General features: G+C 49.4%; 1 protein-coding gene across 2 annotated transcripts; it reads right to left on the bottom strand.

The window, feature by feature from the left end:
* Positions 1–275: 275 nt before the first annotated feature.
* On the bottom strand, positions 276–27,257 carry Cacna1f (calcium voltage-gated channel subunit alpha1 F). Of its 2 annotated transcripts, none has more exons than XM_077107220.1 (48): positions 27,233–27,257; positions 25,570–25,819; positions 24,906–25,011; positions 24,561–24,700; positions 24,169–24,305; positions 23,937–24,089; positions 23,121–23,317; positions 22,911–23,014; positions 22,173–22,363; positions 21,842–21,934; positions 21,635–21,728; positions 21,451–21,477; positions 21,127–21,287; positions 18,858–19,083; positions 17,733–17,940; positions 17,521–17,641; positions 17,320–17,401; positions 16,345–16,390; positions 16,112–16,163; positions 15,275–15,434; positions 14,997–15,126; positions 14,320–14,379; positions 14,011–14,117; positions 13,836–13,923; positions 13,300–13,407; positions 13,162–13,214; positions 11,481–11,627; positions 10,258–10,459; positions 9,997–10,155; positions 9,102–9,212; positions 8,807–8,890; positions 8,098–8,118; positions 7,767–7,895; positions 7,343–7,408; positions 6,945–7,036; positions 6,382–6,541; positions 6,023–6,150; positions 5,646–5,742; positions 5,361–5,463; positions 4,835–4,936; positions 4,503–4,633; positions 4,143–4,280; positions 3,502–3,671; positions 1,848–1,955; positions 1,601–1,728; positions 1,400–1,512; positions 728–925; positions 276–506 (listed from the first exon to the last, which is right to left on the bottom strand). In XM_077107220.1, the coding sequence occupies exons 1-48, from the start codon at positions 27,255–27,257 to the stop codon at positions 276–278; spliced, it is 5,937 nt and encodes a 1,978-aa protein (XP_076963335.1). The 2 variants fall into 2 exon arrangements, with proteins under 2 accessions (XP_076963335.1, XP_076963336.1); XM_077107221.1 differs by having other exon boundaries at positions 22,206–22,363.
* Between the last annotated feature and the right edge of the window lie 625 nt (positions 27,258–27,882).

Here is a 27,882-nt window from a genome sequence, read left to right as displayed (position 1 = left end):
CCAGCTTTTTTTGGCTGCTGTCTCTTCTTCCTCCTCCTCCCTCCTTCCCTGACGCTGAATAATCAGGCCTAGCTGTCCTGGTTTCTGGAAATACCCATGTGTGGGCAGTGGCTCAGGGCTGGAACCAGGGATGGATGGATGCATAGGGACCTCTGGGCAGCTTCAGGCCCCCAGAAAAAAATACACCAAAGTATAACAGTGTGTGGTCCATGCCTGTCTCCCTCTGGGGAGGGGAGGGCAGGAGGTTTATTGAGCAGTGGGGGAGGGGTAAGTATTCAGAGGGCATGGACACAGGCCATCTCATCTCCCAGGTCCTCCTCATCAAAGCGGGAGAGGATGGACTCCTCATCACTATACAGTGAGCTGGTCCCCTGTGCTAACAGGTCACTAGCAGCACTGTCCATTTCATCCAGTGTCAGGCGACATGCATCTGCGATCTCCTTTTTGGCCAGGGCTACAAAGCGTGGGTCTCGGGCAAAGAGGCCCAGGCCTTCAGAGATGAGTACCTGAGGGCACATAGATGGGATCAGTGTGACAGTGTATACAGAGGGGTCAGTGTGGATTATATGATGTGCCCATGAGGACATATAGGGAAGTCAGTGGGGGACAGTGGTTGTACATTATGAAGAACATGCACAGTGCAACCTGGGGACCCTTTCCCCCCCTCCTCCAGGTTCCGCCACCTCCCTTTCCCCAGGCCTCTTGCCTATACCCCCTCTGTACTCACAGCCTCCACCAAACTGTCAGCACTGCCTCTCTTGCCATGGCTGGGGTCCGAGCGAGATCCAGGCACATGCAGACAGGTAAAGGTACGCAGTGGACCGCTGGATTTGCCGAGGTATCCCTCCCCTGCTGCACCCTCCTCCACCAACAGCAGTGGGGCATATAGGAGCCGACCCCTCTGAGGAGGGGTTGCCCAGGAACCCTGGACCAGAATAAATATCAGAGGTGCAGATGGGTGACCATGAGGGTCTAGGACTCATTCCTGTGAATGCTATCCTCCTCCCCAATACACAACTGGAGTCAAAATGAATGGGTGTAAATTATTTATGTGTTTATTTGCAGTGCCACGGCAGGGGGACAGGGCCTTGAGCATGCTAGGCAAGTGTTCTACCATTGAGCCACATCTCCAGCCCCAGAATTGAGTTTATGCCAGAGCATAAGATCATCTCTGTCACTTACTAGCTATATGATCTTGGATGAATACATTTCTCTGGGCCTGTTTCCTTATCTGTAAACTGGGGGTGGTATTACACACCTCACAAGTTCAGTGAGAATTATGTGTATTCCTCCATGTATGCCCTGTTCTTCAGAAAGTCCTGACATGCAGGGTATTTGATAAGTTCAGTCCAGGCTGCTCCCACTCTTGCAGACCCAGGACCCCCCTCCCTTGCCTCACCTGAGCCCTGCTGGGCCCTGAGTTTCTCCCCCGATGATAGGTGCCTGGGATGGGTAAGTCTTCACAACTGCCCTGGCGCTGCAGACACTGGATGGTGAAGGAGGGCTTCCGGCCTGGGGGTAAAGAACAATGGCATTATTTCCCTGGCTTGCTCTTCTGCTGGACCTTGGGGGTGGCCCTAGAGTCCATTCCCACTGTTACCTGCAGGAGTGGGGGGCAACAGACGTCTGCGTGGTGCATTGTGCCCATTTACATATCTCTGGGGTTGGTGAGGTGGCAAAAGGGCTGGGTGCGGGGGAGCCTCTCTCTGCTCATCCAGATAAGAGAGCCTGTGCAAAAGGGGGAGATGGAGGTGAATCCATGTCTGGAACTTGGAGATGGAGTAACAACAGTCCTGCCCTCTCCCCCACAGCTCATGGGCTCATCCAATGTGACATGGCCAGTGTACCGGTCAGGGATTTCCTCTTCCTCAACTTGCTTGTTTTGCTCTTTAGTTTCCTTGGGCTGAGAACTTCCTTCTTCTGGGATGGTGAACATGAAAATCCCAGAGCTTCTCCTGGGAAAAGTGAGGCATATTTGGTAGACCAGATACTCCCAGTCTGAGTCCTTGGCTACTATTATACCATGCCCCATCTTCTATACAAATATTGGGCTTAACACTTAAATGAAAATTCATATAACATAAAATTAATTATTATTATTATTCTAAGGATAGAATCCAGCATCTTGTACATGCTAGACAAATGCTCTACAACTGAGAACTGAGTGCTTTACCCCCAGCCCTTTTTATTTTATTTTATGTTATTTATTTATTTATTTATGATACCTAGGATTGAACCCAGGGTTGCTTAACCACTGAGCCACATCCACAGCTCTTTTTACTTTTTATTTTGAGACAGGGTCTCACTAAATTGCTTAGGGCCCAAGGGAAAGTGAATCTGGGTTTTTGCTTCCAACAGGCAGAGACACGGAAATTCTGGAATTCCTACGAGATGGGGGCTGGGACTCCATGGGAGCCTGTGGAGAGTCAAAGGACTAAGTTGCTGAGTCTGGCTTGGAACTTGTGATCCTCCTGCCTTACCCTTCTAGGCTGCTGGGATTACAGGCATGCACCACTGCATTGGTCTCTCTTATTCATTTTAACATGAACACAGGTTTACTTTTTTAAAAAATATTTATTTTTTAGTTTTAGGTGGACAAAATATCTTTATTGTATTTTTCTGTGGTGCTGAGGATCGAACTCAGTGCCTCATACATGCTAGGCAAGCGCTCTACCACTGAGCCACAATGCCAGCCCCCAGGCTTACGTTTTAATACATATTTGTCTCATTAGAAGGATCCCAATTTTTTTTTTAAAAAAAATCAAAGTTGGTCTCTTGAAGAGATAAGTTCAACACAGGAGCCAGGATTATATTGGGGGAAGTAAAAACTGGGCACTTGACATGTATGACTTCATTTCATCCTTTCATTACCCCTATGAAGTAGATGCTGTTATCATCACCATTTTGGAATTGAGGAATTAAGGATCCAAAATGAAATGATTAGGGGCTAGGGTGGTAGCCCAGTGGCAGAGCACTTGCCTAGCACATGTAAGGCACTGGATTTGATCCTCAGAACCACATAAAAGAAATAAATACAATACAGTTTTTTTTTTTAAATGAAATGATTAGCCCAAGGTGTCACTCAGCAAGTGACAGAGTTAGGATTTGAACTAAAACCTATTTAGCTCCACATCAAGTGATTTTTTTGCATTAAACCTTTACACTGCCTTTCTCTTTTTGAGGGGGGTACCAGGGATTGAATTCAGGGGTACTCCATCACTGAGCCACATCCCCAATCCTATTTTGTATTTTATTTAGACACAGGGTCTCACTTGCTTAGTACTTCTCTTTTGCTAAGGCTGGATTTGAACTCATGATCCTCCTGCCTTAGCCCCCAGAGCTGCTGGTTGCCTTTCTCATATGACTCTCTTGTTATTCCCTCTTCCCACCTGAGCTCTTGAAACATCTCCACCCTCTCCAGATTTCTACTCAAAGGTCTCTGAGTCCTCATGCTGCACCCCTGCCTTCCTTCACCATTTTCTCCCAGACACTTGACCTTACCTTTGGTTGTGGGATCCAGCTGGGTTCACACTGGGCTGTCTGGAATTGGAAGCCCTCCCATCATCATCACTGGGCCCAAGGGAAAGTGAATCTGGGTTTTTGCTTCCAACAGGCAGAGACACGGAAATTCTGGAATTCCTACGAGATGGGGGCTGGGACTCCATGGGGGCCTGTGGAGAGTCAAAGGACTAAATATTGCATCAACGTTATAGCTTAATCAGTTGGTCATATAGTGTGTATCCCTCACTGGTTCATAGGCTTCCCAGGGGCCAAATCTGGGTCCTGCCCTCCAACAGCCAATGGTAGGTACTGAATAAATATTTTTCCATCATGGAGGGGGCTCCTTTGGAGGGCTTTTTCCTAGAGAAGTGTCAAAGGCAATCAGGGGATTGGGGGAATATTATATGATCAAGAATTCCTGGGGGATGAAAATTAAAGGGAGATCAATAGAGGAAAGGGACCAGGGGGAGGGAGACAGCTAGGGAGGGGGAAATGCTGGTGAAGGGTATTGGTCAAATTATAATGTTATATTGTATGCATGTTCGAACATGTAACAGCAAATTTCATCATTATGTACAAAGTATAATACACCAATAAAAAATGTGGGAAAAATTCCTGGGGGAATGAAAAGCAGTTCTTACTTTGTATGTTTCTGGGTCCTTTTCAGCTTCTTCCTCTCCTTCCTGCCCCTCTTCCTCCTCCTCCCCTTCCTCATCTGTGTCACATGTGAGGGCCTGCCGGATCTCAGGACCCAAGTCCTGTAGGCTCCTCAGACCAGCCTGTGGGGTAGAAAAATAGGGAAGTGGGAAGCTCAGGGTCTAAACTTCCCCTCCACAAGCCTGCTTCCCATGGAGGAGTGAGTGTGTGAATAGGAGCTCTCAGTCATCCTTGACCCTCTGTGGGGAACAGTGCCTCAGTTTCCACATCTGTGACATGGGTTTCATGAGAACAAGAGGGAGGTGAGCCTCAGCCTCAGCCACAGCAGACCCTGCCCTGAAGACCTGAAGGACAGAGGAGGTGCTGGAGGGGGCCTCAGTTCCTAATAGCCCCTTTTCTTTCCTCCTCCGGAATTTGCGGAAATAATCTTGGATCAGGAATGTGGCATAGAACTTGCCCACGGTGACTTCCTCCTCTGGAGACAAGGAAGAAAGGATAAAGTTACACAGGGTTGTCTCTCCCACCACTGTCTCCCCAATTCTTATCCACCAGCAAGGACCCCCACTTGTCCCAGGCCAGTGCTGGTTTTATGGTAGAAAGCAATCACTGGACACTTAAGCAATCCTCTGATGATTCAGTTGTCTGAGTTCAAGGAACTGGAGTGGGGACAGCTCACCATCTGGAGGGGGAATGATTTCATCCAATAGCTTCTGCTTTATCCGCTTCCAGATCTTTTTGATGACCATCCGCAGCTCCTGGTTGGCTTGCTCCAAGTTCCCTGCATTGGAGGAAGATGTGGGGCAGAGTAAATGGGAAGACCTGCTCAGCACTGTTGGAGGCGGGGGGCATCAGAAACTCCTTTTTTTTTTTTTTTTTTTTTTTGCAATACTGGGACTTGAGCCCAGGAGTGTTCTATCTCTGGAGCTACATCCCAAGAGCTTTTGTAAAATTTTATTTTGAGACAGGGTCTTGCTTAGTTGTACTGGCTGGCCTTGAATTTGCAGCCCTCCTGTCTCAGCCTCTCGAGTAGCTCCAGAAGCTTTGACTATAGCTATGTGCTGGCCCCCTTGGATGGGATGGACTAGGCCTGGAGATGCTAGAGCCACCCATTTTGAGGTTTGAAGTGGGGTTCATCACTCTATGAGTTTGGTCCCTGCACCCTCCCCAGGGACTCTCACTCCTGCCCCTGACCTCTCACACACCTTCTGTCTTGATCTTCAGGGATGTCCGCACCAGGGCAAAGAGTGTGGCATTGAATGTCACTGTCCCATCTGAATTGAGGGGCACGTTCATTGCCACAAGTCTCTGCAAACATCAGAGATACAGAACCCACTCTGAGAAAATGCCAAGTATTCAGGCATGAATCTCTGGGGCTGAAACATTTGAGAATGTCATCAACACATGTCCCCACCCAAGGCAGGTCCCTATCCCCACATGTGATGGACAGCCCTCCCAGAGGCCATGAGAGGGTGGGTAGGTGCACAGACCTTGCAGGCCACGCGATGTGGGCACAGCTTCCCAAATCCTAGTGGGGGCTGGATGCGTCTCAGCAGGGCAACCACATCCAGGTGCTTGATGCGGCCCCTAGGACAGTTGTGGAGGTTCCCCTGGGTTGGTGATACCCTCTCTAGCTCTTTGTCAAGACCCCACTGGCTCATCACTACATCCCCCTCCCAACACCTCGAGGCTTTCTAGGGAAGAACTGGGGGTCAGTTGGAAAGGGCAAAGGACGGGGGCAGTAGATAACTCAGGGCATCTATTGACTGGGTAATGGGATGCATTAGTCAAAGGTTCTGGGACTATGGGACCATTGAGGGGACTGCACTGTCCCCTAGGATTTTGGGTAAGGGGTTAGAAGGCATACTTGGCCCCAGGGTCATATTCAGACCAGATCCTCTTGAATTCATCAAGATGATGAGGGCCCAGGATGGACCAATCTCTGGTTAGATAATCAAAGTTGTCCATAATCACAGCCACAAAGAGATTTATGATCTGTGGGCCATTGAGCAAAGAAGGTTAGGTGAAGGGCAGGTCAGGGTTGTGGGGGGATTGTGGGAGGCTAGGGTGATCTTATATTGTCACTAGGTCACAAGTCCCCAAGGCTGAACTTACTGTCAGGCCAGCCCTCTCAAGATCTGGGTTGCCCACCTAATTTGGACATCTCTGGGCCCTTAGGGCCAGCCCCCAAGGCAGTGCTGGTGATTTCAGGGAAATGGTTCTCACCAGGAAGGCACAGAGCATGAAGAAGCTGATAAAATAGGCTATGGCAAAATTGCTACCACAGGTAAACTCCTCGCCAGGGCCATAGTCAGACTCAGGGTCACACCGACTTCCAGGAAGGCTGGCAAGCATTATTTCCTGCCATGCCTCACCAGTGGCACACCTGAGGGGTCACACAGGGATGGAATCCTGAGAAGAGGCCATGAAATTGTGGCAAGTAGCATTGTGAGGAATTAGGGAGCGGGGAGATGACCCACTCCTCGCCAGGGGCTGCATCTGGCAGAGAGCATTTCATTGTTTTAGTGGCCAGCAAGGCCATATTGATGACAGTCATCTTTACATCTTACAGGTGAGGGCACTGTAGACTAAGAAGGAGGTGCATCTTATTACTAGAAAAAAGAATGGCTACGACTAGAATATTCTAATAGACTCTTCAGATCATGTCCAGAAAACATCTCAGGCTACATGGAGCCTCATGCTGCCCTAGTATTTCCATAGCACAGGAAGTTTCTGAGGACCACAGAGGATGTGGGGACCAAGGTGGCAGGGAAGTGGGAAGATGTCACCTAAACAGAAGCAGCACAGCCTGTGGAAATGTCTGGAAGTTGTTGTTTCGGTTGATTTGCGTGCCATCCTGAAGAGCCACCTTGCCAAACATCTGTGGGCACACAGGGGCCATGTTAGGGGGATAAGCCCATGTCCTCACACGTTCCCACCCAGTTCATACCTTCCAATACCCAAATGATTCTCATAATCCTGACAAGCAAGCACTGTTGGCCCCATTTCACAGATGTGTAGACTGACCTTGGGTCTGTTGATCTCATTTCACAGATGTCTAGACTGACCCAGGGTGATCTAGTTTTTCCATCTTTCCACCCCCACCCCACTATGGGGCTATTCCTACCCAATTGTCCCCCTTCTGCAGAGAGGTGCCAAAGGGATGCTCCCTAGGGTCCCCACATACCTGCATGCCAATGACTGCATAGATGAAGAATATCATTGCTATGAGAAGAGCCACATAGGGCAAGGCCTGTGGGGATGGCGGAATAGATGCTTAGGTCTAGACAGAGAGCTATAAACTCCAGAATGCACTCCCTGCCCCCAGTCATGTTTCCTGGGAGATGTAGTCCATCCTCAAAATGCTCAGGACTACCAGAGTTTCCCAAATATGGACATAGGATTAAATAGAGTAGGGTAAGGTCAGTGAGGCCAGGGGCATGTTGGGTATTGAGAGCACAGCTGGAGAATGCTAGAAAGCTGGGAACAGTTAAGTTGGAAGTGAGTATGGCAATTTTGGAGAGCTGGAGTTCTAAGGGTAATAAAGGGACAAGCTGAGAGGAAAGGGGTTGGGTGGAGGCGTGGTTAAAGGGGTGGGGACTGGGGAATACCTGGAAGGATTTGATGAATGTCCAGAGCAATGTGCGGATCCCTTCACCCTTACTGAGGAGCTTGACCAGCCGCATGACTCGGAAGAGGCGAAAGAAGGTGATCGAGATGCGAGAGCTGTCTTCAGAGCTCTGGGAATGGGGATGCCCAGTTTATACCAGCCCTAGCCACTTCCCTGTCTCATGTCTTCATCCTCCCAGCCCCCAAACCCTCAGAAACTAGGCCCCAGAGTGGTCAGAGTTAGGGTTAGGGCTAGGGTTTCTAAGGACTCTTAGTAAAAAAGGGAGGGAGAGGGTAGAAAAGGAGAGTGTCCCTGTGGTGGTGGGGGGTTACCTCACCAAGATGGCCACCATTCTGGAGGAAGATATGGCCAAAACAGAGATGACAGAGATGATGAGATCATTGACCCCAAATGGATGAGGAGGAGAGGAGAGACATTGGAGCCAACAGAGGACATGATGGAGTCAGTATTTCATGGAGATGATTGAGATGAGGACCAATGGATGACCCATTCAAGAAGCCAGTGATGGAGATGTGGAACCAGCCGCATCATCAGTTGAGGTGATAGAGTCATATAATTCCCGGTGGAGGAGATGATGGAGCCCATGTTGCAGTCATTGGTGATGACAGAGTCATGAATGAGCCAGTGATGGAGAGGACAAAGTAGGTTGAGGAAATGGAGCCCATGGAGCCATCAGAAGGGATGATGAAGCCAAAGGCAAAGTCAATGGGCATGATGGAGCCAATGGAGAGGAAGGTAGAGGCAAATAAAGAGGTGACAGAAATAACAGGAAAGGCATTTTAGGAGATAATAGAGCCAGTGGAGAGGTTGCAAAATGGGTTAAGGGAGCATGTGGAGGGGGACTTTGGCTGAGTCCAACATGAACTCATTAAGAGAGAGAGCTAAATTCAGGAGTGCTGAATCCCCAGAGGTGGTGACAATATAAGTGGGAGACACCTACCCATGTGAAGGAGGGCCCTGAGGTGGAGGTGGGGGAAGGTTTTGGGGGGAGAGTGGGTTCATGCAAAGGCCAATCCTCACATTGACTTCAGTGACAGCGATGTCCACGACACTGCCCACCACAATAAGAGCATCAAATGTGTTCCAGGCGTCAGTAAAGTAATGCTGTAGACAGGAGGAAAGCTATGTTCTGTCTTCTCTGAGCTAGCAGGGCCTGGCTTGGGCCACAAGATGAGTCAACACCTGGATGCCTCTCACTACCTAGTCTATGACTCCCTACTTGCTCCCCCCCGCCCCCCGGCCCTGGGAGCTCTGGAATGCAGTCCCTTCCCAAGGAATTCACCCACTTGGGGGTGGTTCTGGGGCTGAGGGGCACCTTTGGTTTGAAGGCGATGATTTTGAGCACCATCTCGATAGTGAAGAGTCCAGTGAACACCATGTTGAGGATATCCATCGCATAGTTGAAGGGAGCAGTCTGCTCATAGTGCTGGGGGAGAAAATCAGTGGGTGAAAGAGCCTAAGGCAAAGAATCCCCATTCCCAACCAAATTGTTCCTGATCTGGGCTAAAGTGAGTCTGGGGACATGGTAGCAATATGGGTTGGCCAAACCCCTTCCACTGTCTGCTTCCTATTATGGATACTAGAAAGCCCAATCTTTGATTCCTAGCTTTTCTCGCAGATGGGCAAGGCCAGTTCTGCTGACACATAAACATAAATCTGCTGCTGGTTGAAAGCTTCTGTGAAAAATATCTTGCTCTCCATCAAAATGATCAAATAAGGAGAGTCCTTTATCCTGCCTTGAATGTGGTTTTGATGTCTGGAGCTATGGCAGCTGTGTTGTGACCATGAAGCAACAACCATGAGAATGAAAGTCACTTGCCAGGAATGGTGAAGCAGAAAGACAGATGGGGTCTAGGACTGTGATCAACAATAAGCAAACAACTACCTCAATACTTCTCATAATGTGAGGTAATTACTATATTTCATTGACTCTCTTTAGAATCTCTGAAACTGGTATTTTATAACCAATGGCAACTTACAATGGCCATAAATCATTGTTTTCACATTCATACAACTTTGAAATCAGAATACAACTTATAATTTTTGGCCTTAGATTAAAGAAATATGTCAAGTGTCTTGATAACTTGGGTCTCTGCCAGTTGGAGGATTTTTGTTATTTGTGGCCTAAAATATTCCTAATGCTTCCCAGGGGATTGTGTGGAGGGGGTAGAAGCAGGTGCCTAGCATAGATCAGGATAGGGCATTCAGACCTGCATGGCTAGGGCAACTGTGTTGAGCAGGATGAGCAGGAACATGAGGTATTCAAAGGCAGCAGAATTCACAGCAGCCCACACGCGATACTGATGTGGGTTTTTGGGGATGTATCTGCGGAGTGGCTGGGCCTTGAGGGCGTACTCCACACACTGGCGCTGCAAACCAATTTAGAGCGCGAGTGAGCATGGGGGAGGAGTCCCAAGGCAAAGGGGGAGGGGTTCGTGGTCAGCAGTAGGGGGTCCGGGATCAGAAGTCACCTGATTCTTGTCCAGTTCACAGTTTTGATACTCCTGCTCGCCCTGGGCACGGAAGGTGATAATGACAAAGCCCACAAAGATGTTCATCATGAAGAACGCAATGATGATGATGTAGACAATGAAGAACACAGAGATCTCCACTCGGTAATTATAGATGGGGCCTCGGTTTTCTGCATGTGCATCGATGGCCTTATATAGCAGCCTGTGGGAGCCAGAGGAGAGTAGAGGCAGGGGAAGGTGAGGAGGTATCTTAGACCCCTCAGACCTGATCCAAGATCACCTATCCCAGATACAAGTGAATCTCCTGTCTGACAACCCAAAAGTCCTTGAATCCCCAACCTAATCCCTTGGGACCACTATACCTTCTCAGAGACCCCCACCAGGACCTCAAAAGTTCTGAAATTCCTTATTCCACAGACTCCCATACAGCCCTTGGAAAAATTCCCATTCATCCTTTCAAAGACCCTCACCCCCCACATTCCCATAGACCTCCAAATCCCCTTATCCAGCCACCTGAACACATCCATGCAGCTCACCAGAACTTCCCCCCAAAGCCCCTAAAGATCTTTAAATCCCCAATCCCATTATCAGGAATCCCCTGCCCCATTCCCCCCAGAAATCTCCAGTTAGTACACCCAAAGACCCGTGCAGCTTCCTAGAAATCCCTGAATTTCCTGCTCCACCTCCTTGGTGACCTTCTTTCCAATCTCCCCAGACCTCTAGTAAGTTCCTACCCAGTCCCTTCTAGATTCCTACTTAGTCCATCAGAGATCTCTACACAGTTCCTGGAGACTCCTCACCCAAGTACCCAAAGAACTGGCAGCCAGCTTCTGGGAGGCCTCCCCCCACCCCCAGTCCTTGGACACAACCACCAACCACCAGTCTTTAGAAAACCTTACCCAGATCTAGAAAAAAAAAGACAACATAAAAATAGCAGGGAGAGCATTAGAGAAGAGGAAGATGATCAGGGGGCTGGGGGAGGAGAGGGTCAGGGAGGTTACAGGGGTGGAAATGATAAAGGATTGTTATATGCATGTGCAAACATCCCCAAATAAAGCCCATTATTTGTTCTGTATAAATAATATGATTTTTAAAACCCTATCCAGTCTTGAGAGACTTTCATCACATCCCCAAGTTATTGCAACCATTTCCAGGAGATCCCTATCAAATCCCCCAGAAAACCCTGCCCAGTCCCAAGCCATTCCTAGGGCCCCGCCTCTCACGCAGGCCAGCCTTCAAAGGTGGAAACAGTGAACAGGGCCATCATGGCTGAGAGGACATTGTCAAAGTTGAAATCGCTGTTGACCCAGAGCCGCTCCCGGACCAGGGGTCGTGACACATCTCCATCAGGATAGACCAGGAAGGTGCCCCTGTGGATGGATGTTGCAGACAGGCTAGGTGGGTGAGGAGGGTTGGAGATCTGTGGCAAAGGGTGTGGGGTCTCTAGAATGGAGGCAGCAGGCCATACTGGCAGAGTTTGACAGGCTGGGTTCAAATCCTATTCTTCCATTTCCTGGATAGGTGACTGGACATTGAACCTCTCTGTGCTTCTGTTTTCCCCATTTATGGAATGAAGATAGTAACAGAACCCATTTCCTGGCTTGTCACAGGATTAAGCAAGTCAATAAATAAAATTCAGGGGGCTGGGGTTGTAGCCCAGTGGTAGAGCGCCTGCCTAGCATGTGTGAGACACTGGGTTTGATTCTCAGCACCACATATAAATAGACTAAAAAAAGGTTCATCAACTACTAATAAAAATATTTTTAAAATAAAATAAAACTCAGGTCTGGCTATGGTTGGTGCTCTATCAACCCCACTATCACCAGCCAGGGAAAAGTAACACTAACGTGGTTGTCAATGCTGAGTTTTTAGTGTAGTAACTTTATACCATGGCACACTTTCTTTTTTCCCTCCCCTCCCCTCCCTTCCCCTCCCCTCCCCTCCCCTCCCCTTTCTTTTCTTTTCGGCATCAGGGATTGAACTACTCAGGGGCACTCAACCCCTGAGCCACATCCCAGCTCTTTTAATATTTTATTTAGAGACAAGGTCTCACAGAGTTGCTTAGGGCCTCGCTAAGTTGCTGAGGCTGGGTTTGAACTCGTGATCCTCGTGCCTTAGCCTTCCAAGCTGCTGGGATTACAGGCATGTGCCACCACACCCAGCTACAACCACATTTAAAAAAAATCTCCATTTTTCAATTGAGCTAAGAGGGACTCATCAAGGTTAAGAAACATTCCCAGATCTCATGACATGGGTTTGAACCAGGAATGTCTGGCTTTGCAGCCTACACTTTCACCCTCTATTTTCTCTCTCTCTCTCTTTCTCTCTCTCTCTCTCTTTCTCTCTCTATCAGGGATTGAACCCAGCAGTACTTAACCACTGAGCCACACCCCCAGCCCTCCTCCTTTATTTAAAAATTTGAGAAAGGGTCTTGCTGAGTTGCTTAGGACCTTACTAAGATACTGAGGCTTGTTTTGAACTTGCGATCCTCCTGCCTCAGCCTCCAGAGTCACTGGGATGACAGGTGCGCAGCACCATGCTCGGCCTATAATCTATCTTCTAAAGGAGTCTCCAGATGGAAGCTGGAGGCTTGCAGCAGGGATGGGGATTGCTAGAGGATCTGGGATGTAATGAAATGTAGCTGACATTGGAGAACATGGAGGTTTGAGGGGGGAAACGGGGCAGCCTCTGAGGACTAGGTGATCTCTAAGGGCCTCTCAAATTCTTGGAATGTATCTTGGGGCCTTAAGGAGTTTTGGGGGGTTTGGAGGTCTTAAGGAATTCTGGGAGTCTTTACAGTTCTCAGGAGGAGGCTCTAGGGTTTCAGAGACCTTGGTGAAGTCTAGGGACCTCTATGGCTTTCAGGAGAGGTTCTGGGGTCCCTGGAGGGCTGAAGACACTCACTTGCATTCTTTGGGGGTGTGTTTGGCCTCATCGGTACAACTGTAGAATTTTCCCTGTAGAGAGAATATCTGTCAAGCAGGTTTGTGTTTCACCCACTGCCCTGACTTCTGCCCATTCTCCCTCCAGCATTTCTCCCACCTTGAAGAGCTGCACACCAATGCAGGCGAACATGAATTGCAGGAGCGTGGTGACAATCATGATGTTCCCGATGGTCCGGATGGCCACAAACACACACTGTACCACGTGCTGCAGGCACCCATGCATATGGCTGATGGATACCGCAGGCCACGGTAACCATGGGGTGGGGACTCTGGTGATAGATGCAGCTCGGGGACTTTGAACAGGCACATGTGGTTGCAAATCAGGGATATGTGGCCAGAAACATGCGGCGAAAAGACAGTGATGTGGGCTAGGGCTGTGTGGGCACCAATCAAGAATATCTGCCAGGCAGGTATATTTGGCTACATGTCAGGGACCTGAACTAGAGAAATGCGGCCACTGCTAAGGAATGCATGGTCATTTGTAAGGAACATGGGTCAGGTCATATGATCAGTAGTCAAGGATTATGACTGCACAGTTATGCATCAGTGCAAATGGTCAGCTTGATCAGTGTCCCTGGCTCCAGAGACAGGGAAAGGGCCTGGGCCCTGTGGGTTTGGGTAAGGTGGGCTTACCTTGAGTCCCTTGGCCCTATTGATGGCTCGGAGGGGCCTCAGTACCCGGAGTACTCGCAGAATCTTCACCACGGAGATGGCACTGGAGCTGGGAAAGGGGCAGTCCTCAGGCCCTGAACTGGGCCTGGCTCTGGCTCTGAAAGGAATGGGGTAGGCAGGGGGAGGTGTCACTTACTGGATGCCAAAAGAGATGAGGGACACACTGACCACCAGTAGATCCAACAGATTGAACCAGCTACGGCAGAAGGAGCCACGGTGCAAGAAGGCCCCAAACACTGTCATCTGGGAACCAGAGGACAGTGGGCTAGATGTCAGACCTGGAGATAGTTGGGGGAATGAGGGGACGGGGACCAGAGAGGTACATTTGTGGGGATGGGTAGGAAAAAAGACTAGAGGCTGGCTAGAACCATAGTACCTGGGCTGAGAGAGCAGGTAAGAAGGATGCTGGGGTAACTTAGGGTATGGCTGGGGGTCCATTAGTCACCTTTAGTAAAATCTCCACAGTAAAAATGGAGGTGAAGGCATAATCGAAGTACCCTAGAATCTGGGAAGTGAGAAAGAGGGGGAGCCACTGAATCATGTGTAAGTTTTGTCTTCCTGCTGGGCACAGTGGTGTACCCCTGTCATCCCAGCGGCTCAAGAGGCTGAGGCAGGAGGATCACGAGTTCAAAGCCAGTCTCAGCAACTTAGTGAGGCCCTAAGCAACTTAGCAAGACTCTGTCTCTAAATAAAATACAAAATAGGGCTGAGGATGTGGCTCAGTGGTTAAGTGGGTATCAAAAAAAAAAAAAAACAAGTTTGTTCTCCCTCCCCTGTTTCTCTCCATCATTATTATCATCACCAAGACTTCTAGTCAAAAGGGTTGGCCATCAGACAGACTAGGGTTCAAATTCGAACTCCTCTGCCTCAACCCAGCTTACATGAGTGCCCTTGGCTTGCTTCCTTTCCCTGATCACAGCTCCCCTTCACCCCAGTCAAAAACTGATCCCCTGCCTGGCCTTCCTCAGATGTGTTGCACACATAGTAACTTCTGGCACTGCTGTAGCTGCCACCATGAATCCTCATTCTCAGCCAATTAGAGTTTTTCTCCCTGACATCCCTTGGGAGAGTCCCCTCCCTCCGCCTGCCACCTCGAGATATGGAGGCCCCTCCGAGCCTCACGTGGTTGCGGAAGGAGTGGGCGCGGATGGGGTCTTCGGCGGCCAGGGACACACTGCTGAGGATGATGAACACCAGGATCAGATTGGTGAAGATATGATGGTGGATGAGGGTGTGACAGGCCTTCCTCAGCCTGGGGAGCAGGAAAAGGGCTGTGGTCAGAACCCAGGATCACAGAAACAGGCAGGAAAGCCTGAGAGGTACGTCTTTGTCCCACCCCTGCTTTGACAGCTCCATGGCTCACCACCTGCCCCAGTCCCAGGGCCACTCCCAGTGCTCACGGGTTGGTTTGGCTGAGGCAGAAGAATGCACTGCCTTCTGGGATGGGCATCACCTTCTCCTTGGGTACAACTTCCTGTAGGAGTTCCTCATGCCCTGCACCTGCTTCCTCTTCTTCTTCTTCTTCTTCTTCCTCATCCTCTTCCTCTTCCTCCTCCATGCCTGGCATTTGGAAAAAGAGCATAAGAGAAAATTCATTGAGAAAATTGATGTAAAGTGCCTGGAACAGTGTTTGTCCCATGGCAAGATTTTTCCATTTTCTCTGCCAGAATGTCAACTCTGCAGGAAATTATTTATTTACTTTTTTTAGTACCAGGGATTGAACTCCAGGGCACTGAACCACTGAGCCACATCTCTTTTGTAATTTATTTAGAGACAGGGTCTCATTAAGTTGCTTAGAGCCTTGCTAAATTGCTGAGGCTGGCTTTGAACTCATGATCTTCCTGCCTTGGCCTCCTGAGCCACTGGGATTACAGGTGTGTGCCACTGCGCACAGCAGGGAAGGGATCTTAGTCCATTTTGTTCACTGCTGTATGTCTAGTGGGACAAGGCAGGGGCTCAGTGAGTGTGTATTGAGTGAACATTTGTGTGTGTGTGTGTGTGTGTGTGTGTGTGTATTTTATAAAAAAGGCTCTGAGAAGTTCTGCAGTAAAACAAAAGGTCTTTTTCTTTTCTTTAACCTCAATGTTCCCAAATATTGTTGCCCACACTCCAAATCCATTCCTTTCAGGATGATCTTGAAAAAGGCCACTACCTGGAGAGGAGAGCATCAGGAGTTGGGAGCTCTGTGCCTGGGCTCTTTCCCCAAGGTCTCACACCAGGTCCCACTGCCTACTTGCCTGCTTCTTCAGTCTTTGTACCTTCCTGTTCCTCATTTTCTCCACCAGGCACCTGGGGACAGGAAGCTGAGAGTCAGTGATAGTGGGGAGGACAACAGAGGATGGATACAGGAGGCATGGATAAGATGTGATAAAGAGGGAATAAACAGGCAGAGGGTGGCAGTTAGTCACTCACACAGGCACGTATGGGTGGTAGTGGGAGGTGTGGCCAGCACCCCAGGCTTCTAACTCACCAATATTCCATTCTCTTTTGGGACACTCTCCTCACTGCTCTTCTCCCTGTGTGAGGAAATAGGGGGTGACTCTCATGGATGGCAGCAAATAGACAAGTTTGGGGAGGGTCACTGCAAATACAGCAGACCTTTCTTGGATCCCCCAGAACCTCCCTGATTAGGCTCAACTCCCATATTCTGTACTCACAGCAGCCAGAAGGAGCCTGTCTGCTTGTAGCCTTCCCATATTTCCATTACCAAGAGCTAAGGCCAAAGTCTTACCTTGACCCAGAATGCCCTCACTCTGGCCCCTCTCTCCTCTTTACCATTCGACCTCACCCCCTACCACTCTCCTCCCTGCCCACCAGTGGGTGATTATTTGTTGGTTCGTTTGTTCGTTTGCAGTGCTGGGGATGGAACCCAGGGCCCCACATAAGCTAAGCAAGCTTTAAACCACTGAGCTATGGCCCCAGCCCTGGTATTTTGTTTTAAAAGTGCTAACAACATTTGCACTTGCTGTTCCCTTGCCTTAATACTCCTTCCCCAGATATTTGCACAGCTTACTCCCTCACTTCATTCAGGTCCTTGTATAAATGTCACCACCTCTTAGAGCCCTCCCTTGACTATCCCAACCAAAATAGCAATCTTGGTTTCTCTTTATCCCTTCATCTGCTCTTTTTCTTTATTACTTATTCATATATACTCAAGTTATACTACATATTCATGTATTTTGCTTGCAACTAGGAGGCCAGCTCCCTAAAAGGCAAGAACTCTGTCTACCTTGACCCCTGCTGTCTCCGTGGCATCTGCATCAGAGCTGTGCACAAAGTAAGTGCTTAATAAATGCATGTAGAATGCATGAGCCCTGACAGTTTGCATCTGGAGGTAAGGATTACCAGGGACACAGGAGGCATCTCTAGTGTTACTGGTTGTATGCGGGGTTCCTAGTCAGGCATCTCAGGGAGTGGCTGTCTTGGGGGTGGAGCCAGACCTCACCTGCTCTTGTCTGTGGCAGTGCCTGAATCCCCGCTGGCCAGGTTATCCACAGCAATGGCAAGAAACACATTCAACAGGATGTCTAGTGTGAGCTCAGGCTGCAAAGGCAGAGAAGCAGCCTACCTACAGACCACCCAGGTACCCCTATCTATCCCTAGGCCCCAGGCCCCAATGCCCAGGCCCCCAAAGCTTCCAGGATACAGTTGCCACAGATGAAGAGGATGATGAAATAGACACACACCAGCATCCCTGGGAAGAAGGGGCCACCATACGCCATGATACCATCATACATGACCACGTTCCAGTCCTCACCTGTCAGAATCTGGGGGTGGGATGTCACCATGAAGCTCTTGGGACCCCCTCCAACTCCAGGATTTCCCCAACCCACCTATCCTAAGGTGTCCTGGCCCCACCTGAAAAACAGTGAGCAGTGCCTGGGGGAAGGTGTCAAAGGTGCTCCGCTTGGTTTGGGTCTGGTCAAAGTTGAACTTGCCCCCAAACAGCTGCATGCCAAGCAAGGAGAAGATGATGATAAAGAGGAAGAGGAGCAGCAGTAAGGATGCAATAGATTTCATGGAATTGAGCAGGGATGCCACCAGGTTGCTCAGAGATGCCCAGTGCCTGTGGCAGAGATAGAAAGGGGTAGGGTGGATACCACGTTTTCTCAAGAGTCAGGAGCCAGGGTGGGGCTCCAGCTTGGGATGCGTTGGGGCCATTTGGTGGAAATGATTTTGGAATTGGGGTGTGGCGAGAGTAAGAAATGAGGGGAAAGCTGAGCTTGGGGTTAGGGTTGGCATTAGGGCTGCTATGGGAGATGAGGTAGGGATGGAGATATAGGTGGGGATTGGTGAAGCTAATGTTTGGTTTCAGGTTGGGACTGGGATGGGGGAGGGGACTGGGGACATTTGGGACTGGAGATGGAGCAGGGGATAAGCTTGTGGTGGGGGTTGGGACAGGAGAAGGGATGGGGAGGGGATTGTGGCTAGGGCAGGGAACGGGTCTGTACTTGGGAAAAGGGTGATGATTAGGGGTTAGGGATGTGGGGGTTTTGTTTGAAGATTGAGGATGGCACTATACTTGGTGGTTAATGATGGGGCTGGGGCTGGAACATGGGGCTGGCTTTGGTAGTGGATGTTAGTGTTGTAAACACACCATGAACAATGAATGGTGGGGGCTGGAGTTAGAGATGGAGTTATGGTCCGGGATGGGGTGGGGATGGAATTTAGTTTGAGGACGAATATGGAGTTGACTTTGGAAATGAACTTGGAGATGATGTTAGAACGGGAATTGAGGTTGAGGAAGGGGATAGGAATGAAAGGGATACTCTTCCCAGTGGAGTCAAATCTCCATAAAGGCAGGGACTTGGGTCTACTTTGATTCCTGGTGTGTACATAGGGACCAGAAGTGTGCCCAGCATGTGATAGGTGCTTAATGGGTGTTTGTTGAATAAATGGTGATGCAGATGAGATTATCATTGCAGTTGGGATGTGAGTTGTCTGGGCTGTGTATGGGACTCCAGTCTTCCTCCATATACATACCTGGTGACCTTAAAGATCCTGAGGAGGCGCACACATCGAAGCACTGAGATGCCGAGAGGCTGCATGGCACCCACTTCCACCAAGGTGGTCTCCAGGATGCCCCCACAGACTACAAAGCAGTCAAAGCGGTTGAAGAAGGAGGCAACATAGACAGAGGGGCCCAGACCATACAGCTTAAGAAGCATCTCCACAGTGAACAGGCAGAGCAGAACTTTGTTGGCATACTCTGTGGGGACAGAGACATGGTGACTGGGCTGGCTGGATTCCTTAGAGACATATGGAGAGTCATCCTGGGTTAGCTGCTATCAGGCCAGGTGCAGGCTGGGGATGAGATTTTTGAGGAGTCTAAGGTTGGGGTGAAGAGCAGGAAAATGCCAATTCAAGGGTAGTGCTAGCACCTAAGGTTAACTATTTTTTTAAATTGTCTAATTTAAATTTTTTTTTAGTTATAGATGGACACAATATCTTTATTTTATTTATTTATATTTTTGTATGGTGCTGAGGATCGAACCCAGTGCCTCACACGTGCGAGGCAACTGCTCTGCCACTGAGCCACAACCCCAGCCCTGTCTAATTTTTTAAAAATAGTAGTTATAGATAGACACAATACCATTACTTTATCTATTTTTATGTGGTTCTGAGGATTGAGCTCAGTGCTTCAGACATGCTGGGTAAATGCTACCCTCCAACCCCAGGCTTTAGTATTTTTTTTTTTTGTATTGTTTTGGCACTGTGGATGAACCCCAGGGGTTCATGCATGCTAAGCACATGTGTAGCTCTACCACTAAGCGACACCCTCAGCCCAAACTCTAGCATTTAGTTGGGGTTGGATGGGATCTGTAAACTGGGTGTGATGGCACATGCCTGTAATGCCAGCTGTTTGGGAGGCTGAGGCAGGAGGACTGCAGGTTCAAAGCCAGCCTCAGCAGCTTAGTGAGACTGTAAGCAACCTAATGAGAACTGATCTCAAAATAAAGAAATAAAGTTGAGCACAGTGGTGCATGCCTGTAAACCCAGAGGCTTGGGAGGTGGAGGTAGGAAGACTATGAGTTCAAAGCCGGCCTCAGCAAAAAGTGAGTCGTTAAGCAACTTGGTGAGACCCTGTCTCTAAATAAAATACAACATAGGGCTGGGGATATGGCTCAGTGGTCAAGTGCCCCTGAGTTCAATCTTCTGGTACCCCTCCAAAAATGAAAATAAATAAATAAATAAATAAAAAGGGCTGGGGATGTTACTCAGTGGTTAAGCACCCTTAGATTTAATTCCTGGTAGAGGAAAAAAAAACAGAAGTGGGATCTATAGTCAGCCATTCAGTTTATGTGGGCCACACAATGTTCTAAGAACATTCTATTTTAACTCATTTAATCATCCCTATAATTCTAGGCTGTGTATACTATCATTATCTCTATTTTGTGGGTAGAGAAATAGAGGCACAGTGGGATTTACTTGTCCACACAGTGTGGTATTAAGATTCTGGATTCTGCCAGTGTGGAAATGCATGCCTGTAATCTCAGCTACATAGGAGGCTGAGGCAGGAAGATTGCAAGTTTAAGGGCAGCCAAGGCAACATAGTGAGAGACTGTCTCAAAATAAAATAAAAAGGGCTGGGGGGTGTAGCTCAGTGGGAGGGCATGCCTGGATTCAATCCCCCATATTGGAAAAATAAAACAACCCAAGATTCTGGGGCCAGGTTGCCTGTGTTCTAATCCCGGCTCTGCTACTCACTAGCTGAGTTTATGGATTAGATGCTTGACTTTCAGTACCCTGGTGATTAGTACCCTGTGCCTCAGAACTTAACTTGTACAAGGTTGTGGTGAAGAGAGTTAGAGTTGCTATATGTCAAGAGAACAGAGCTTGGTGCACACAGCAAGCATCACGTAAGTGTAAGCTACAGGCAGAATGGTACAGGATAAGGTTTCTGTGTTTATCTGGCCAGGAAGGCACTGTCTGAGGCTCCCTAGAGACCCATAATTTGAGCTGGATATGGCGGCACAAGCCTGGAACCCCAGCAGCTCAGGAGGCTGAGGTACAGGAGGATTGTGAGTTCAAGGCCAGCCTCAGCAAATTAACAAGGTCCTAAGCAACTTAGTGTGACCTTGTCTCAAGAAAAAAAAGATAAAGATAAAGAAAAAAGGTGGGGGGCTGGGGATGAGGCTCAGTGGTAAATCACCCATGGGTTCAATTCCTGGTACCAAAAAAAAAAATTCTGGATTTGAACTTCTGGGATGGAGGGACCTGGGGGGAGAGAGTTGGCAGGCTGGGTGCGCACCCTGGATCTGGGTGAGCCAAACAGGCTGGCCATGGTGCTCTGAGGCGATCGTCAGCGTGTTGAGGAAGACGAGCAGCAGCACAGCCCAGTAGCAGGCATTGGACTTCACAGCCTTCCGGCAGTGTGCCCGGAGACCCCGGTTGGCTCTTCGAAAGCGGCGGCTGGTGGGGGAAGGTCAAGATCCCACTGCTGTGATAGCCTCCCTATCCCAGGGGTGGGGGCTGATGCGGGAGCCCAGAGGTCATGGAGGGCTTGGAGGTAGGGGAGGTCTTGGGAGGTCTCCAAGTCATGGGGTCAGATAGTTACACATTTTTCCCAACTCACCAGATGCTGGTTTTCATGATCTTGTTTCTGGAAAAGAGGGGGATAGGAGGTAGTTGATTCATAAAGGACTGGCAGGGAGTCAGCAGATGGGGCTAGAGGTCAAGGTTTGAGGCTAGCATAAGGACTAAGGTCAGGGTCTAGTCTGGGCACCAGGCTGTCAGGGTCAAGTGCTGGGGGCTCTTACAGGCAGCGTGCACAGCTGGCCAGAGCTCCTTCTTCCTCCTCCTCATCAGCTGGGGTTTCTGCCATTGAGCCAGTGTCACTGGCTGGGAGGCTGGCTGTGGGCAAAGTAAAGAAATAAGTCAGGACCCAAAGACCCTATGTTCCACCTCTCCTCTGCCAGCCCACGTGTCCTGGCCCTGCCCCCAGCCCGGCATGGCTGGATCCTTACCGTGGCTGCTGGTGGAGTGTGTGGAGCGAGTGGAATGACTGAACCAGCGCAGACGTCCACGCCTCCTATTGGTCAGCTCTGCCAGATGTGGCCCTGTGGGAATAGAGAGGACAGTTGGGGTGGACAGTCTAGGGGCAGAGTGAGGCCCATGTCTGGGGGAGGGGGCATTATGTGGAGTCTCTATATCCGAGGCTGGGTCTAGATTCTGTATCCTCAACCAGCACTGAGGACTGGTCCTAGAAAAGTTGCAGGTTGGGACTGTATCTCAGGAGGGTGGACCACATCTGAGGCATGAATGGAGCAGGGAATGAGCTAGATTGAAGTTGCCTACGATTGCCAGCCCGGCCCTCTTCAGCCACAGAACCAAAGTTGCCATCTGCTGAGGGGTCCTCGAGATCCAGCTCCTCAGCCTGTGTAATCCAATCCAGGTAACCCCGCAAGTCCTCTTCCATCTGCTGCTTCTCCCGAAGCTTCTGGAAATCACCTCGTGCTTTTGCCTTCTCTCTCTCCTTGGAGAACTCCCTGAGGGAAGAGGGTGAGGAAGCCCCCCAGACCCCTTGCGTTCACCATTCTAGCCACATTTCCTTCCTAGCTGTTCTCTCAATATGCCAAGTATATTCTAGCTTTTGCACTAGCTGTTCCTGTTGTTTGGAATGCTCTTCCCTCAGATAGCCATATGGCCCACTCCCTTATCTGTCACACATTTTTACTCAGATAACAACTTCTCTACCAGGCCTGTCCTGATGTCTCTATTTCTAATTGCAAGATCTTCCTATTCCTATAATTTTCTTTCCATAGCATATGTTGTGTGTGTGCACATATAATGTATACACACTTCTTTATCATGTATTTTGCTGTTGTCTGCCCCTGCCCTTCAGAATGTAATATGCAGAAAGGCAGGGGTTTTCAAGCCTTGTTCCATTCCTATAACATGCCTCCCACACAGTAGATGTTTAAGATTGAGTGAATGAAGGAACATTTCAGATGGGTTTTGCAGGACACTTAAGAGTTTGCCAGCATGATAAATGAGTCAAGGGTTGGAGAAGGGCAATATGTTTAGGCCTCTCACCCACTCAGGACACCAAGCACAAGGTTGAGGACGAAGAAGGACCCAAAGATGACCAGGCTCACGAAGTATAGCCAGGGTAGCTCATGCCCCATAGCATCCTGCATCTGTGAAGAGAGCATACTTTCCTCAGGGTATGCAGACATACCCATCTGAGCTTGGGGAGGAAGGGCAGGTTCAGCCTTGGAGCTGTGTGCCTCCTGTCCACCTCACCCAGTAGAGGACATCGGTCCAGCCTTCCATGGTGATGCATTGGAAGACTGTCAGCATGGCGAAGAAGAAGTTGTCAAAGTTGGTGATGCCACCATTGGGCCCTGGCCAGCGTCCTCGACACTCGGTCTGGTTCAGAGTGCATGCACGCCCAGAGCCTGAAGATGCACAGGGTGACGGGTCCTCTTCTGCTTCCACATCTACGGGAAGACTGGAATTTGTCACTATGAAGCATGCCCACCTGCTCACCAGGAAACTCTGGAGTCCCTGAGACTCAGGGGCTCTAGATTCTTCTTAGGCAAGAGCAACCCCTTGCTCTCCTTGCTTTGTGGGCTCCTGCATTCTGAACCACTGGGGAGTTGTGTGTCCCACTAACAGGGAACTGGGAAAGTTGGACTGTAAATTCGTGATATGGACTCATAAATAACCAGGAGGCATGAGCCTGGATGTGGCATCTGGTACATCTGGGAGACCCTCTTGAGAAGAGAGTCGAACAAAGGCTTGGGCTTGGATCCCTATGAAAGGGCTTAAGCTCCTAGAGCCAGTGGTGGAAGATGACATATTAACTGTGGGACAGGGCTTTGGTGTGTGGGTGGAGTCTTGTGATGGGGCACAGCTATTACTAAGGGAGAGGTTGGAGTTAGAGACTTAGGGCACAGTCTTAAATATATAGGGGTGTGGCTTGGTTATCCGGGGAAGGAGCCTGAGTCTGGGGGGTGGAGTCTGGTGAATCTGACTGGATTTCCGTGAGAACCAGACACAAGGCCTAAGAGCCAAGGAGGGAGCGTGTCCTGTCCGAGGAGGGGTGGGCAGGCTAACCAGATCCCAGGAAGTAGCAGGTTTTGTGCATGCGTCCAAGAAACAGCTCCAGTCCGATGATGGCATAAATGATAATGACGAAGAGCACGAGCAGTGCGATGTGCAGCAGCGGCACCAGCGCCTTCATGATTGAATTGAGCACTATGTGCAGGCCTGCGGGGAGGGAGAGGAGGGTTTAGCCCAGCCCCACCCCCACCTCCCCAACTTCAACCCGGAGGGGTGTGCCACTTACTGGGGACACCAGACACCAGTCTCAGTGGCCGCAGCACCCGAAACGCCCTCAATGCCTTCACATCAAAGCCTCCTGGCTTTGTATGCGGGGCTTCGCCTGGCCGCCCGGATCCCTGCTCCAGTAGCACACTGAACAGCCTGATGGGAAGAACGGGACAGGGAGGTGGGGGTCAGATCTTGGAAGCCCCCTCCACCCCTCCCTTCTCGCCAGTAAAGCACAAGTCCTAAAAAATGGTAATGCACATGAGTTTTAAATATGTTAATAAATCCGACTGTAGCTGCCAAATAGGGGCGGTCTGAATCAGTCGCTTTCTCGAGTCTGGAATTCAAAGGGCTTAGGGTCAGGAATGCGAACTAGGGTGGGGTGCCTCCCCCACCGCAGCAGATGCGCACCCGACCACGACGATGATGAAGTCCAGGAGGTTCCAGCCATTGCGGATGTAGGCGCTGGGGTGGAGCACCAGCCCATAGGCCACAATCTTGAGCACTGTCTCCACGGTGAAAATCACCAGAAATACGTATTCCACCTGCTCCTGGGGGCGGAGCCGGGGCGGGGTGGGAAGTCGGGGAGTTATTTGGGGGCGGGGCCTGTCCACATGGGTTTGGGGGAAGGGATGTTTAACCCGCACGTAGGGTGGGGCTGGGTGAGTCAGAGAGGGGAGAGAACTGACCCAAAGGCTTGAGGTGTGGCTCTCCCGGGGCTGTATTTGGCTGGGGACAGGGCAAGGCAGGCCTCACCAGGTTATGGTTGGCAGTGTTGGAGTCGTCCTCAGGGAAGGGGATGTAGACTCCCAGGGCCACGCAGTTGGCAAAGATCGTCAGCAGGATGAGGATGTCAAAGGGCCTCAGGTGGACACAGTCAAGGACACAGACAGAGCAGCACTGGAATCCCCACACTCCTTTAGGGCTCTCCCACCCAGTGCTGACTCTTGACTTCAAGGTGTCTGGTTGACATTCTCAACCTCCTCCGCTCTGACTAAGATCTTGACTTTGACCCCCTGCCCCACAGAAACTTGTATCATACCAACTCTTACTTTGATTCAGTCCTTGACTCTGTTTGAAAGGTAGAGGGTACCTGGGATTGAACTCAGGGGCACTCGACCACTGAGCCACATCCCCATTTCTAGTTTGTATTTTATTTAGAGACAGGGTCTCACTGAGTTGCTTAGGGCCTCATCCTCCTGAGCTGCTGGGATTATAGGCATGCACCACCACACTCAGCAGTCCTAGACTCTTGACCCGTGGTCACTATTACCTTTATGGAGGAGTCCCCCCAATCTAGTTCTTGACCTTGATCCTTGATGACCTTGACCCTCCTCAGTTCCCCATCTGATTCGATGCTTGACTCTTGGTACCCTGGTGACCCTTACCTCTAAGCCTTATGCCTGTCCTTCCAGGATACTTCCACTCCACAATGCTGATGCAGGACCGCCTAAGGGGATTGGCCAGGGTGAGGCAGAATAGCGCACGGGGTGACCGCTGGGCACTGGCCACTGCCACTGTCTTGTGCTTGTTGTGCTGGGCCTTTCGCCTAGGGGTACCCAGGCCCGAAGCCCCACCGGTATCACCTTCTACGACTGGAGGTCCAGGGCAAATCCCCCAATCGGGACCAGGGCCTGTCCCATTGGCTGGACTGGGGTCTGGGGTGGTATCTGTGTAGAGAGAGTCAGGGAAGTGTAGAGGGGTAGAGTCTATAATTCGGACAATTATAGACACCTCCTACATGATCCCATCCCTTTGTTTGAAGAAAGGAGAGGACATGTAAAATTAGAGAGTTGGGGGTACTCAAGTTAAGTATTGTGGGTAAGAATTAGTGTTGGGATTAAGATTGGAGGTAGAGTGAGAATTTACAGGGGAAGGCTTCCAAGTGAAGTAGGGTTTAACTGAGGAGAGACTTTAAATTGTCATGAGGTGGGCTTCAGTTTAAAGCTGGAGGCAAATTTAAAGTTAAATTTGAGTTGTAGATCTTGGATCAGGTTGGGGTTAGGTTTAAATACAGGAGTGGAGTTTGGCGGACATTTAGGGTTAGGACTGGATATTTGAATGAGTTTGAATTAGAATTGGGATCAGGGTTAGGGTCGAAGATGAGGTTTGATCAGGGTTTGAGTTTTCAGCTAAGGTCATTTTCAATTGCCATGGCCCTATTTCAGCCTCTGAGGGGTAGTAAGTAGGCCTGGTTAAAATCCCCAGCTTTGGAGGAAATAAGCAGTCTGAGTTTAAATCCTGACTCTACCATTTGGTAGCTATGTACTGCCTTGGGCAAATAAGATAATCCCTCTGACCTCAATTTTCTTATCTGTATAATGGGATGATAATAAGGGTACCTGCATTGTACAGGTGGCCTGAGGGTTAAATGAGTTCAGCATTCAGAAGAATGCCTGAGGTGTAGTATCATTCCATTTTGCAGAAGAGGGAATAAAGGGAAAGAGGTTAAGTGACTTAATGAAGCTGCAGAATCAGGAGTCAAACCCAGGCAGTCTGACTCCAGAGCTCTTGAAGTTTAGCACCCACCGTCAGATGTGTATTCTTGCTCTATATTTGTTTAGTCTTTTTTTTTTTAAAGATCTACACACTTTCTGTAAAGTCATAGATTATACTCACTAACAGTACTGGCATCTAGGGGTTGCAGTTGAGGTTAGGTGGCTTCAGAGTTCATAGGGGGTCTACAACCAGAGTGGGGTTTGCATTCTAATGGGTTTGCATTTTGGTTAATAAGGTTTGTGTTAGGATTCAGTTTGGGGCTGGATTTGCAGGTAGAGTTGAGTGGGCTCTAGAACAGGGGTCAGGGTGAGGATTGAGGCTGGATTTAATTTGGGAAATAAAGCTATGGAATGGGGCTGGGAGGCCAAGGGGCAGCATCTGGGTCAGGCTGAGGGTCTGGGCTCAGGTGGTGAAGAGGTTGTATTTAGGGCCTGCTGGGATGGGAATAGGGAAACATGGTTTTGGTCCCCCCAGAGGTTTCCAGGGATAGGGTTCAGGTTGGCAGTTGGTGGGTCAGAGGGGTGAGGGTAGAGCATAGCTCAGGCTTGCTCCAAGGGTCTGCAAGGGTAGTCAGCTCCTCTCACCTTTTCCAACTTCAGATTCCGACATCCTCCTCTGGAGATTGAAGGTCCATCTGCACACAGCCCCCCTCTCCTCCCCCAGCTTTGGAGAGATTAAGGTCACTGGGCGGGGCAATAGCAATGTTGGATGGGAGGGTGAAAAAGGGGTGCAAATGGGACATTTGTGGGTCGGAACCTGGCGGCAGAAAAGACAACAGATTAAATATTTACCAAATAGATACCTATACCATATAGTCAGAAACTAAAATAAGAAAAATGGTATCATTTTCCAATAGTATTTGAAATTTGAAGTACATAGAAAAAACATAGTATATGTGCAATATCTCTATGGGAAAAAGGATCAAATATCAAATGCTAAAGGGGACCTAAAAATGAAGAAACAATGTTTAATGATTGAAATATTCAATATTAATAAAAAATAAAAAGGGCAGGGATACAACTAGTGCTAGAGTGCCCCTGGTTTCAATCCTTAGTACTGAAACAAAAATTGACATCAACACAATATCGATTTTTTTTCCAGTACAGGGGACTACACTCAGGGTTCTCTACCACTGAGCTGCATCCCAGCCATTTTTTTTTCTAAATTGAGACAGAGTCTTCATAAGTTTGGCCTAAAACTTGCTATTTTCCTGCCTCAGTCTCCTGACAATGTT

Source organism: Callospermophilus lateralis, chromosome X (assembly GCF_048772815.1).
Source record: "Callospermophilus lateralis isolate mCalLat2 chromosome X, mCalLat2.hap1, whole genome shotgun sequence".
NCBI classification, from domain to species: Eukaryota; Metazoa; Chordata; class Mammalia; order Rodentia; family Sciuridae; genus Callospermophilus; species Callospermophilus lateralis.
Note: the sequence above shows the minus strand (reverse complement) of the source record. Positions and strands in the feature narration are given on the sequence as shown.